This window comes from Hypanus sabinus, chromosome 19 (genome assembly GCF_030144855.1).
Source record: "Hypanus sabinus isolate sHypSab1 chromosome 19, sHypSab1.hap1, whole genome shotgun sequence".
Classification (NCBI taxonomy): Eukaryota; Metazoa; Chordata; class Chondrichthyes; order Myliobatiformes; family Dasyatidae; genus Hypanus; species Hypanus sabinus.
This window is the reverse complement of record NC_082724.1, coordinates 61,609,757-61,623,063: the sequence shown is the minus strand read 5'-3', so window position 1 is coordinate 61,623,063 and position 13,307 is coordinate 61,609,757. Positions and strand designations below refer to the sequence as shown.

The following is a 13,307-nucleotide window of genomic DNA, read 5'->3' as shown; positions in this document are numbered from 1 at the left end:
TTGGAAAATATCCCAACTTTTCTGGAAATGGGGTTTGTAGTTTAAACTCTCTCCAATAGCCCGAGCAAACCTACCTGCCAGGATATCGGTTCCCCTCAGATTCAAGTGTAACCCATCTTTTTTGTACAGGTCACACCTGCCCCAAAAGAGGTCCCAATGATCTAGAAGTCTGAATCCCTGCCCTCTGCTCCAATCCCTCAGCCACACATTTATCCTCCACCTCATTCTATTCCCATACTGACTGTCACATCGCACAGGCAGTGATTCCAGGTGATATAGCAAATCTTCTCAAACTACTAATGAAATTTAGCTGCTGTTATTCCTTTTTCGTAATTGCATCAATATATTGGGCCCAGGATGTTGACACAGAGGAACTTGAAACTGTTCATTCTTTCCACTAGCGACCCATTTGAGTGTATGTTCCCTCAACTTCCTTTCCCAAAGGTCATAATCATTTCCATGGTCTTGTTGACATTGAGTGCAAGGTTCGTGGTATTGAGTGATTTAAATTGTCAGTTTTTCTTTCACATTTGTTTATTTATTTCCCCGTCAATTATATAGGCATATGTTATTACTTAACTCAAATTTTTGGGTAGTGATTTCTGAATTTCATACGGGTGGATATCTATTGGCTAAATGGCTATAATGTGACAGTTGCTTGTACATGGAATGTAATTTTCTATTCTAAAGCTAACTATTGGTGATGGCATATGGCTGCACAATGAAGCCTGTGGGATAACGTACCACCTATTAACTACCAACACTATATTTATCAGACTAGTATATTGTGGTACACTAAGATGATGTTCAATAAAAAGGGAATGCACTAACTAATATAGCATATTGGTTCACATGGAAATAAAATTTAATTTGTAAATGAAAGTCCTTCGACTTCCATCCTTCAGTTATATTCTTCAGTGTTTTTTTAAAATGTTTTTCCCCCCCCCAGAACACATGAATAAAAAGCTTTTAAGAATTACACATGCTTTGGGATTTGCAGCATTTGCTCTACTTTGGAGCATGGGTTCCTGCAACAATCAAGGGCAATTGTGCTTCAACTGGCAATAGTGAGGTGTTTGTAGTCTGGAATGAGTAGGAGAACAGAATTTGAGATTCTTTTATAAGTGACAGTTATAAGATTGGAGAAAATCAGGTTGTGGCAGTTAATAGAGAGATTTGGAAATGTTCTGTTTTTAAATAGCCTTTGCTTAACTAGGAGCCTGTGGAAGTAACTATGTTCACTTGAGAGATTTGATTCACTTGTCTGCAACCACATGTATCTTTATTTATTTATCAATTTTTTATTAATTAAAAAAGTACATATATATAGACGGGAGAATTATCTGAAATATCTATATTGATAACAGTTCATATAAAAGGTAAAATAAGGATTATCAAGATCGTACATAGTATTAATCTAATAGTACACAATAAAAATAAGATAATTGATTCTCCTCTTATCATTCCATGAAAAGAAGAAAAAAAGATAAAGAAACTTTTATAATTTTTATATATATTAAAAAATCCCACTAAACAAAATAAAGGAGAAAAACAAGGGACTGGGCAGATCATACTGAGAGTGAAAGCAAGAAAAAAGAGAAACTACTTGATCAAATCCAATGTTTTGAGAAAGTAACTGGAAGAGCAATAAATCAAATCATATAAAAATATTGAATAAAAAATCACCAGGTTTCTTCAAATTTAAAGGATCTTATTTTCTCTAAACTTAGACAGGACATAATGGAGTAAGCCAATAAAAAGCAGTAGGTGGATTACAGTCCTCCCATTTAAACAAAATGGCTCTCCTAGCCAATAAAGTTGTAAAAGCTATCATCTGTTGAGCAGAAACAGGAATATATCCTGGTTCCGGTGGAGTGATCCCAAAAATTGCTAAGTAAATTCGGTTGTAGGTCCAAATTCAAGACTTTTGAAAAAGTTTTAAAGATATCTTCTCAAAAATTTTCTATCTTGATACAAGACCAAAACATATGTGTTTAAGTAGCCACCTCAATATTACATCTGTCACAAATAGGATTAATATTGGAATAGATATGGGCTACTTATCCTTTGACATATGCACCCAATGTTCTACCTGTATCAAGGAATGATGGGCACAAATAGATGAAGTATTTACCAAATGAAAAATTTTGTCCCATTGATTATCTGAAAGTGACTCTTGAAATTTCAATTCCCACGCAGCTTTAATTTTATCATTAGATAACATTAGCAAATTCAATAACCATTTATAAATTATAGCTATCAGTCCTTTTGAAATGGCTTAACCTGAAAAAGAGTGTCTATTATATTGTGTGAATAAACAGAGGGAAAATTTGGAAGTAAACTACGTAGAAAATTACTAATTTGTAAATATCTAAAGAAGTGTGCATTAGTTAAGTCATATTTGTCCACTAACTGAGTGAAAGACATTAAACAATCCCCCATAAACAAGTCTAAAAGTTATTATTCCTTTGGTTTTCCAAATTAAAAAGGGCTGATCAGAGATTGATGGTTTAAAAAAATAATTAAGGTGGATTTTACTAGAAAGAACAAAGTTATTAAACTCAAAGAATCTACGAAACTGAAACCAAATTTTTAATGTATGTTTAATAATGGGATTGAGGTCTTGACTACCAATCTTTGAAAGCAAAAAAGGAAGAGGAGTTCTCAGTAAAGGGGTCAAACAATACCCCTTCACTGAGTTTTTCTCCAAATCCACCCATAAAGCACAATCATGTATGTCTGAGTAATAAATCCAAAAATAAATATTTTGAATATTAATTGCCCAGTACTACATTCTAAAATTTGGCAAAGCCGTACCACCATACTTCTTTAATTTCTGCAATAAAGGTTCACTCAGTCTAGGATTTTTATTACATATTCCAAACAGATAAAATTTTAGAGTCTATTCTATCAAAAAACAGTTTAAGAACAAAAGAAGGGATTGCTTGGAATACATAAGAACTTCGGTAACACTATCATTTTAATAGCATTAATTCCACCAATTAATGATAATGTCAAAGGCAACCATTTAGAAAGTACTTGTTGCATGTATTCAATTAATGGAAGAAAGTTATATTTATACAGATCCTTAAAATTTTTGGTAATTTTAATACAAAAATAAGTAAAGTTAATTTTAGCAATACTAAAAGGAATTTGAACATTTTGATTCAATTAGTTATTAATAGGTAATAATTCACTTTTGTGCAAATTTAATTTATATCCAGAAAAACTACTAAATTCAGAAAATATAGATACCATAGCAGGAATAGATTATTTTAGGACCTGAAATATAAACTAACAAGTCATTTGCATACAACGAAACCTTATGCACTTTATCTTCGCTCTTAATACCTTGAACCTTGTTGGACTCCAGAAGAGCAATAGCAAGAGGTTCTAAAGCCAGGTTGAATAACAGTGGGCTAAGAGGACAACCCTGCCAGGTACCTCTGTATAGCCTAAAATAAGGAGATTTTTGATTGTTAGTTATAACTGCCACCATAGGAGCTTGATAGATCAGCTTAATCCAGGAAATAAAGCCTGGACCAAAACTAAATCTCTCTAAAACCTCGAATAAATAGGACCATTCTACCCTATCAAAGGCTTTCTCTACCTCAAAGGGAACAACACATTCACATTCAGGTGGAGAGGAATGAATAATGTTCAATAATCTCTGAATAATAAAATATGAATATCTATTCTTAATAAATCCAGTTTGATCCTTAGAAATAACCTTAGGTAAAATATTCTTGAGCCTGTTAGCCAAAATCTTAGAAATAATTTTAGAATCCACATTTAATAAGGAAAATTGGTCTGTAAGAGGCACATTCAGGTAAACCTTTTTCTATTTTGGGAATTAATGAAATTGATGCCTCATAGAAAGTTTTCAGGAGAGTCCCAGAAGATATAGAACCACTGAAAATTTGGCATAAATGAGGTGTAAGTATTTCAGTAAATGTCTTAAAAAATTCCACTGTAAATCCATCCGGTCCCAGAGCTTTACCTGATTGAAAAGAGGATATAGCCCTTGCTATTTCCTCTCATTTAATAGGTGCATCAAATGTATTCATATCTTGAATAGAAATTTTGGGTATTTTCAATCTTTGCAAGAATCTATTCATAAAAGTAGTGTTGTCTGGAAAATCAGATTTATAAAGGTTAGAGTAAAAATCCAAAAATACCTTATTAATTTCCTGACAATCTGACGTTTCAGTTCTATCAGTTCTTTGTATTTTCAAAATTTGGCTTCTAGCCATAGTTGCTTTAAGTTGAGTCGCCAACAATTTACCTGACTTATCTCCATGAATATAAAATTGACTTTTAGATTTCAAAAGTTGCTGCTCAATGTGACAGGCCAAAAGCAGATCATGCAGTGTTTGAAGTTTCACCCTTTCCTTATATAAATCTTCAATAGGTGATACTGAATAAACTTTTATCTATTTATTTAATCCTGTTAGTAATCATTAAAAGTTTCACTTTAGTTTTCCTTCTTAAAGCTACTATGAGATTATCTGTCCCCTAAGAAAAGATTTCATTGCATCCCAAATATCCAAATTTGACATTCCCTCAGTTGTATTTAATTCAAAAAATAAAGAAATTTGCTCTTTAATAAAACTTACAAATGTTGAATCATGCAGTAGTGTAGCATTAAATCTCCACTGAGATGCATTCCGTATATTATCAGGAAACTTCATTATTAGTTTTGTGGGTGCATAATCCAACAACGCAATAGCGTCATATGCACAATCAGCAACAAAAGGCACCAATCGCGTATCCAAGAGAAAATAACCAATTCTTGAATATTTATGATGTACATGTGAGAAAAAAGAAAAATCCTTATCTTTAGGATGTAGAAATTTCCAAATATCGACCAAACCGTATTCTAGTAAAAAGGAATTAATACAGGACACAGCCTTATAGGGAGCCAATCAATCAAAGGATTGAGACAACAGTTAAAGTCACCGCCCATAATCAACTTATATTCATTTAAAATCGGCAGTGCAGAGAATAACCTCTTAAAAAATTCAGGGCTAGCTACATTTGGTGCGTACACACACACCAAAGCCACCTTTTGACCACATAACAAACCAGTAACAATTAAGTATCTTCCAATTGAATCAGTGACAGTATTAAAATGTATAAAAGAGACTTCAAAATTAATAAAAATAGACACCCCTCTAATTTTAGTTACTGATGAAGAATGAATCCCCTCCAAAATTTAAAAAAACGGTTTTCATCCTCCCTACGGATATGGGTCTTTTTTTAAATCGAATTTTCAAATGGTTACAGAAGGAAAAAAAATTATCAACCCTTCCCCCTAACATATCCCTGTAGAAAGAGAAAAAAAAAGAAAGAAAAAAGAAAGATTGCCTGGATATCAGAAGATCCCCACATGCTCCACTGAGTTCATAATAGCTTTAATATATATATTTCTTTCTTTCCCCAAATAAACAATAGTTTTATCTTTGGAGCACCTATATATTTAATCCTATCTTTTGTAAATAAGGGTGCCAAATTTTCAGAAATATTTTGTATTTATCTCTTAAATTATAAGTAATTTTTTCAAATGGAATGCAGCTAAAAGCTATATCTATTTTCATTTTCTTAATGTACATTAAAATTCTTTTTCTTTTCACCGGTCCATTAAGCCCATTAACATTAAAACTTTAAAAATTCAGTAAATTAGTCATTATTTTTAACAGGGTTACTCTAGTCTATAGTAATAACTAACTTTTCAACTTTCGTAGTACCTTGGGGAACCTTTTTTAAAATTCCCCGTGTTGCTATGTGTCTCCCCCCGATTGTCCAGGCAAAGAAAGAAAGATTAAAGAAAAACAGATTATAAAGAAAAAAAAACAAAATACCCCCCTACTAATGTTGTGAATAAAGAAAAAACACAACATTACCCCCCTCCGTTGAGCGGGTCATGGCAATCGCCATGATTACACACGTGAATCCCGTAGCAATCGATCCGAAGTTCTCCCAGCTCTCCTGTAACATAAAAAATTATATATAAGAGAAGAAAAAATATCACTACTCTCGATTAATATTTCTCAATTTTTATCTTTCTCCCCCTGTATCATATAATTAAGAATATATTTAAATATTCTTTTGCCCTTAAACATCCATCAACTCCATTCACTGTCCCTGTTTCCACCGTTAATCCATTTCACTTTTAAATCTTTGGCTATGGTTAGTGAATATTTGTGAGTTCTTGTGCAAATTCTTCCACAACACGCAGTCGGTAAGTCGTTTCGAGACTAGTTTATTCAAATTTTGCGGCGCTGGCATTTAATCCCTAGTGCCCGCCCTCTCCGGGCGGAAATGACTTCAGAGGTGCATTACCAAAGTCTCCCCCCGTGCGCTGGCGATTTGTGAACCGGTTCACCTGTGCACAAGGTAGGTCGCCACATAACACCACCCCCTCCAGAACCGATGATACACCCCCCAATGTCCACAGTCTGGATCAGCCTCTGTTTGGGAGGTCTGCCTCTGTGCCGCGGTGCCTGAACCTGGACCGGCTGCACCAAGTCCACACGGGCTGGTTTGAGTCGGTCCACCGTGAAAACCTCCTCTTTCCCTCCAGTGTCCAGAACGTACGTGGACCTGTTGTTGTTGATCACTTTGAACGGCCCCTCGTACGGCTGCTGTAGCGGTGCCCGGTGTGCGCCCCTTCGTACAAACACAAACTTACAGTTCTGCAGGTCTTTGGGTACATGGGTCAGGGTCCATCCGTGCTGTGAAGTCGGTACAGGGGCCAGGTTGCCGAGCCTCTCGCGTAGTCTGTCCAGGACTGCTGCGGGTTCTTCTTCTTGCCCTCTTGGGGCTGATATGAACTCTCCTGGGATGGCCAGGGTTGCGCCGTACACCAACTCGGCCGACGAGGCGTGCAGATCCTCTTTGGGCGCTGTGCAAATTCCAAGCAGGACCCAGGGAAGCTCATCCGCCCAGTTAGGTCCTGTCAGGTGGGCCATGAGAGCCGACTTCAAGTGACGGTGGAAATGTTCCTCTAGTTCGTTCGACTGTGGATGGTAGGCAGTCGTGTGGTGTAGCTGCGTTCCCAACAGGCTGGCCACAGCCGACCACAGGCTGGAGGTGAACTGGGCACCTCTGTCGGAGGTAATGTGGGCCGGTACCCCGAAGCGTGCTACCCAGGTTGCAATCAGTGCTCAGGCGCAGGAATCGACAGTTGTGTCGGTGAGCGGGGCCGCCTCTGGCCACCTCGTGAACCGGTCTACCATAGTTATGAGGTACTGCGCTCCACAGGACTCTGGTAGGGGGCCCACGATATCCACATGAACGTGGTCGAATCTCCGGTGGGTGGGTTCGAACTGCTGCGGTGGGGCTTTAGTGTGCTGCTGCACCTTGGCTGTTTGGCACTACGCACATGTTCTGGCCCATTCACTGACCTGCTTGCGAAGTCCGTGCCACGCAAACTTGCTGGAGACCAGCCGGATGGTTGTCCTGATAGATGGGTGCGCCAAACCGTATATGGAGTCGAAAACTCGCCGCCTCCAGGCTGCCGGGACGATGGGGCGAGTTTGGCTGGTAGCCACGTCGCACAGGAGGGTCCTCTCACCTGGGCCTACGAGAAAGTCCTGCAGCTGCAAACCCGAGACTGCGGTCCTGTAGCTGGGCATCTCGTCATCTGCCTGCTGCGCCTCCGCCAGTGCTGCATAGTCCACCCCCAGGGACAGGGCCTGGACAGCTGGTCTGGAGAGTGCGTCCGCCACAACGTTGTCCTTTCCCAAGACATGCTGGATATCCGTCGTGTACTCGGAGATGTAGGACAGATGTCGCTGCTGGTGAGCCAACCAGGGATCGGACACCTTCATGAACACGAAGGTCAACGGTTTGTGGTCTGTGAACGCGGTGAATGGCCTGCCTTCTAAGAAGTACCTGAAATGCCAGATTGCCAGATACAGTGCCAACAGCTCCCGGTCGAAGGCACTGTACTTGAGTTCGTGTGGCCGTAAGTGCCTGCTGAAGAATGCCAGGGGTTGCCAGTGCCCCTTGATGAGCTGCTCCAGCACCCCACCGACTGCTGTGTCGGATGCGTCCACTATGAGTGCGGTTGGAACGTCCGTTCTGGGGTGCACCAGCATCGCGACATCTGCCAAGGCTTCCTTGGCTTTAACGAAAGCAGCCGCGGCCTCTTCGTCCCAAGTAATGTCCTTGCCTTTACCCGACATCAGGGTGTTCAAAGGGTGCATGATACGGGCTGCTGAGGGGAGGAAACGGTGGTAGAAGTTCACCATACCAACGAACTCCTGCAGGCCTTGGGCTGAGCAAAGTGGCGGATCGCGTCTACCTTGGCGGGCAGAGGTGTTGCCCTGTCTTTGGTAATCCTGTGGCCCAGGAAGTCGATGGTATCGAGACCGAACTGGCATTTGGCCGAGATCACTCAGGCGGGAGTAGAGCTGGCAGAGGTGGGACAGATGCTCCTGATGACAACTGCTGGCTATGAGGATGTCGTCCAAATAGATGAACACAAAGTCCAGGTCACGTCCCACCGCATCCATTAATTGCTGGAACGTCTGTGCGGCATTCTTCAGGCTGAATGGCATTCGGAGGAACTCGAACAGGCCGAACGGGGTGATGAGTGCTGTTTTGGGGATGTCTTCAGTGTGATGGATTTGATGGTGTCCCCGGACGAGGTCTACTTTGGAAAATATTCTTGCCTTGTGCAGGTTTGCTGCAAAATCCTGCATGTGCAGCACAGGGTAGCGGTCTGGAGTTGTAGCCTCGTTCAGTCTGCGGTAGTCGCCACATGGTCTCCAACCCCCGGCTGCTTTGGGCACCGTGTGCAAGGGGGAGGCCCATGGGCTGTCGGACCTCTGTATGATCCCCAATTCCTCCATCCTCTTGAACTCCTCCTTCATCAGGCGGAGCTTTTCCGGGGGGAGCCTTCGTGCGCGGGCATGGAGGGGTGGTTCCTGGGTCGGAATGTGGTGCTGTACCCCATGTCTGAGCATGGCTGCCGTGAACTGCGGTGCCAGAATCGATGGAAAGTCCATCAGGATCCTGGTGAATTCATTGTCCGACAGCGTGATGGAGTCCAGGTGTGGGGCCGGCAACTTGGCTTCACCCAGGGAAAATGCCTGGAACGTCTCCGCATGTACCAGTCTTTTCCCTTGCAAGTCGACCAGCAGGCTGTGAGCTCGCAAGAAATCCGCCCCCTGGAGTGGTTGGGCCACGGCGGCCAGTGTGAAGTCCCATGTGAACCGGCTGGCACCGAACTGCAGCTGCACTGTGCGGGTGCCGTAGGTCTGTATCATGCTGCCGTTTGTAGCCCTCAGGGTGGGTCCTGGCTTCCTGTTGCAGGTGTCGTACCCTGTTGGGGGCAAGACGCTGATTTCCGCTCCGGTGTCGACCAAGAAGTGGTGTCCTGACTGTCCCTGACGTACAAGAGGCTGTCCTGGTGGCCAGCCGCCATAGTCATTAGCGGCAGCTGGCCCTGGCCCTTGCAGGGCGGATGACAACAGCGGGCTTTTGTGCCCCACCGCTGGTGGTAGAAACACCACTGTTCACTGGCCTCCTCACTCCTGTCTCTGTGTTGTGTGCGCCCCTCTGCCGGGCCAGGTCTGGTCTGCTGTTGGATGCGTGGCTTGGTAATCTGACCAATGGATGCCATGCTCTCCCTCTTGGCTTTCCACAGCACGTCTGCCCGGGCCGCCACCTTCCGGGGGTCGCTGAAATCTGCGTCGGCCAGCAACAGATGTATGTCCTCGGGAAGTTGCTGTAGGAACACTTGCTCGAACATGAGGCAGGGCCAGCATCTCATTCATTAATGCTGATGGCGGCCTGTCTCCCAAACTGTCCAGGTGAAGCAGGCGGGCACCCTGCTCACGCCGTGAGAGGCCAAAGGTCCCAATGAGCAGTGCTTTGAATGCTTCATATTTGCCTTCTTCCGGGGGCGAATGTATGAAATCCACAACCTGGGCAGCCATCTCCTGGTCAAGGGCGCTCACCACGTGGTAGTAACGCACAGAATCAGAGGATATCTGCTGAATCTGGAACTGGACTTCTGCTTGGCTAAACCACACGCGTGATCGCAGCGTCCAGAAAGTCGGCAGTTTTAGCGAAACTGCGTGAACAGATGAAGAGTCGGTCATCTTTGGTCCAAATCCCATCTGGACCGTCGGGGTCACCAATGCAGTGATGTGCTACACACAGCACTGAAATAACAACACGCAGTCGGTAAGTCGTTTTGAGACTAGTTTATTCAAACTTCGCGGTGCTGGCATTTAATCCCTAATGACGTCAGAGGGTGCATTACCAAAGTCTGGCTATTTGTGAGCCGGTTCGCCTGCGCAGAAAGTGGGTCACCACAAGCTTGGAGTGTTTTTAATTTCTGAAAGATCTTTCTACACTTAATAGGTTGGTTCAAGCCATTCTGTTCCAAGAAAGAAATTATATTAATTTTATTAACATCCATAATAAGGCTTTAATTTAAAGTTTTATAAAATAAGTTGGTGCACCGACACAGACCAAACCCACAGGGAAGAACAAATTATGGATTCGATCAAAAAGAAAAAACAACCTGAATGACAGGTAAACTTCTCAGGACTGCCCAGTCGAAAAAGCCTAAGCTAATAGCCCCACCCCTCTCCCCCCCAAAGCCTGAAAAATACCATGCAATAGGCGGACAGCTTGCTAAACTAAACACCCTAAACCCTTTGTCTCTAATAGGCAGACTCTTTTTTTTAAAGTTATACGCTGATACCACTGACTAAAGACATAGCAACAGATACATAAAGAAATAAACAAATTCCAAATATTTTGATATGTCTAACAGAGGTTGAAACGTAGTTAACAGTGGCCATCTTAAATTCATTTAATAAAAATTGATCATATATTCAAAAAAGATAGATTCAACCAAATAATATGTTACAAATGGTGTTAAACTCTTACAAGACCTAAAGAAAAAAATAAAACAGCCAAAATGATGTCTGGCAGACATAAAACGTAGATTAAACTTTCAACGATTCAGCTACAAACAACTGTCAACTAAGGATTAAGTGGTGGAGTTGCTTGCAGGACAGGCTTATACTCCTTTATAAATTTTAAAGCCTCTTTTGGGGAGTCAAGCTGTTTTGGGCAAGCATTAGGCAGAAAAATTATCAAACGAGCTGGATAACACAGAGAGAGATGACAATTCTTGTTATAAAGTTCAGCCATTATTTCCCGATATTTAAATCTTTCTGCATAAACCTCAGGGACAAAATCTTCAACTATACGAATCTCTATTCCATTATAAATTAGCTTCCTCCACTTCCTAGCATCTCAAAGAATTGCTTCTTTAGTAGCAAAGTAATGCAGACATCAAATCACCAGACGCGGTTTCATCTCCACTGAAGGCTTTGGGCGGGGATTCAGTGAGCTCGATCTATCAACGGAGGAGTTTTGAGTATCTCACTAAAATGTGACTATAGCATATTCATAAAAAACTTTAGTGGCTCACCGGTTTCCATGTTTTCAGGCAAACCCAGTATGTGTAAATTCCTCCTAACGACTTCTGCTTTACAGATCAATCGTTTTCTTCTTAATTCTTAATAATTCCGAAGAAACCTGCACAATTTTTTTTTCTATAGTAGAAATCTTTAATTCTTGTTCTTTAATCACTTGATGCATTGTCTCCTGTTCTCTTCTGATTATGTTGGTGTCCTTTTTAAGCGTCTGATATTGAAATTCCAGATTCCTCTAAGATTCCTGGACAGCAGAGACAGTTTATTCAAGCTTTTCATTAGCGTTGGTCAGTTTTAGTGTCCGCCATTCTGATTTTGGTGTTAATATCTTGCATCAAAGAAAACATTCTTTCTGAAGTAGAGACATCCTCTGCCTCCTTTGTTTGTTCAGTTTCAGAAACAATTTTGTCACCTCTTAATTTGATTCCAGTTCGGGTTCCAGTCATCGTAATTAAATCATAAATCCTTCACTAAAAGTAATAAATCTTCAAAGTTTAAACAAAACTAGCAGTGGAAAGTAAGTTGTAAAAGAGAGGAGCAGAGCCAACATGCGTCTTACTGCATGAGCTGCCGAGAAAGAGACTCCCATATATATCCAACTGTGATTGACTAACTTGACTGCCAGAGACGATCATCCCAGAAGCATTTGCCATTTCAGTCTTTTATTATTGAAGCGTCTCCTGCACACTGTCCATGTTATCCATTTTGATAACTGTGTGAGAAATGGAGTGAAAAGTGAAAAGCAATTCTGTTTTATTTAAGCAGGTCTTCAATGGCTTGCTGTATTGCCCAGTTCCTTTGTAATTTTCAGCTTCCCCTAAAAAGACTTCCCACCTCTTGGTCCTTGATTTTGTAATATAATGAAGCAAACTAGGTAGTTACTGAAAGTAAATAAGTTATTTCCGGTTACTGCCCTAACTTCAGCCTCCTCCCCCAGGCTCAGAAGAACTAACCGAGGGAATGACCCTTGATTAAAGGTTAATCACTATTTCACAAGCATGTTTCACTACTTCAACAATACATGTGTTCCATCTTATGAAACATTGAGTATTATTTACTGGAATGAATACGTATTACAAAAACATTACCCCACTTATTTTTAAGATTAACTGAAACTTCTGGAAATCTAGATGGCAAAGTCCAAGGACAGAATAGGTGTTCATTCAATGTTTTATCTGTTATTAAATCCACATTTTGAAGCAGTGATGTCACTGGCTGTATTTTTTTCTGTTACAATTTAGAATTACGAATCATTGTTACTTCTGCAATGGTGAGACAAAACAACCTTAAAGCTGGTGAAATTGCCTTTTGTTTAAAGAAAAAGCAATCTGTTTGTAAACTCGGTCTTTTAACCATTATGTAAATTTGTTTCTTGGGCAAATGATAAAGTGTGCATCCTTTATCAAAATAGAATTTAATGCAGACAAGTGAGGTTTTGCATTTTGGTAGGACCAACCAGGGTAGGTTTTACAGTGAATGGTAAGGCACTGAGGAGTGTGGTAGAACAAAGGTATCTGGGAATACAGGTACATAATTTGGTAAAAGTGCTGTCACAGGTAGATAGGGTCATAAAGAAAGCTTCTGGCACATTGGCCTACATAAATCAATGTATTGAGTACAGGAGATGGGATGCTATGTTGAAGTTGTATAAGATGCTGGTGAGGCCAGATTTGGAAGATTGCTTACATCTTCCCAGTAGGTAGGTGACCAAGGTTGAAAGAGTATTGAGAAAATTCACAAGGATGTTGCCGGGTCTGGAGGAACTGAGTTATAAGGAAAAATTGAGTAGATTAGGACTGTATTCTTTAGAATGTAGAAGATTGACAGGAGATTTGATAGAGG

The 13,307-nt window shown here is 41.1% G+C and overlaps 1 protein-coding gene across 4 annotated transcripts in view; it reads right to left on the bottom strand.

The window, feature by feature from the left end:
- mst1 (macrophage stimulating 1) overlaps positions 1-12,374 on the bottom strand; it is a 172,146-nt gene extending 159,772 nt beyond the window's left edge. The window contains exons 1-3 of one of the 4 annotated variants that reach the window (XM_059944517.1): positions 11,462-12,374; positions 5,904-5,988; positions 3,352-3,455 (exon numbers count right to left, since the gene is read on the bottom strand). In XM_059944517.1, coding sequence (XP_059800500.1) covers positions 3,352-3,455; positions 5,904-5,988; positions 11,462-11,471 — 199 coding nt within the window. In that variant the 5' untranslated portion in view covers positions 11,472-12,374. The other 3 variants (XM_059944519.1, XM_059944522.1, XM_059944520.1) reach the window with 3 other exon arrangements.
- Between the last annotated feature and the right edge of the window lie 933 nt (positions 12,375-13,307).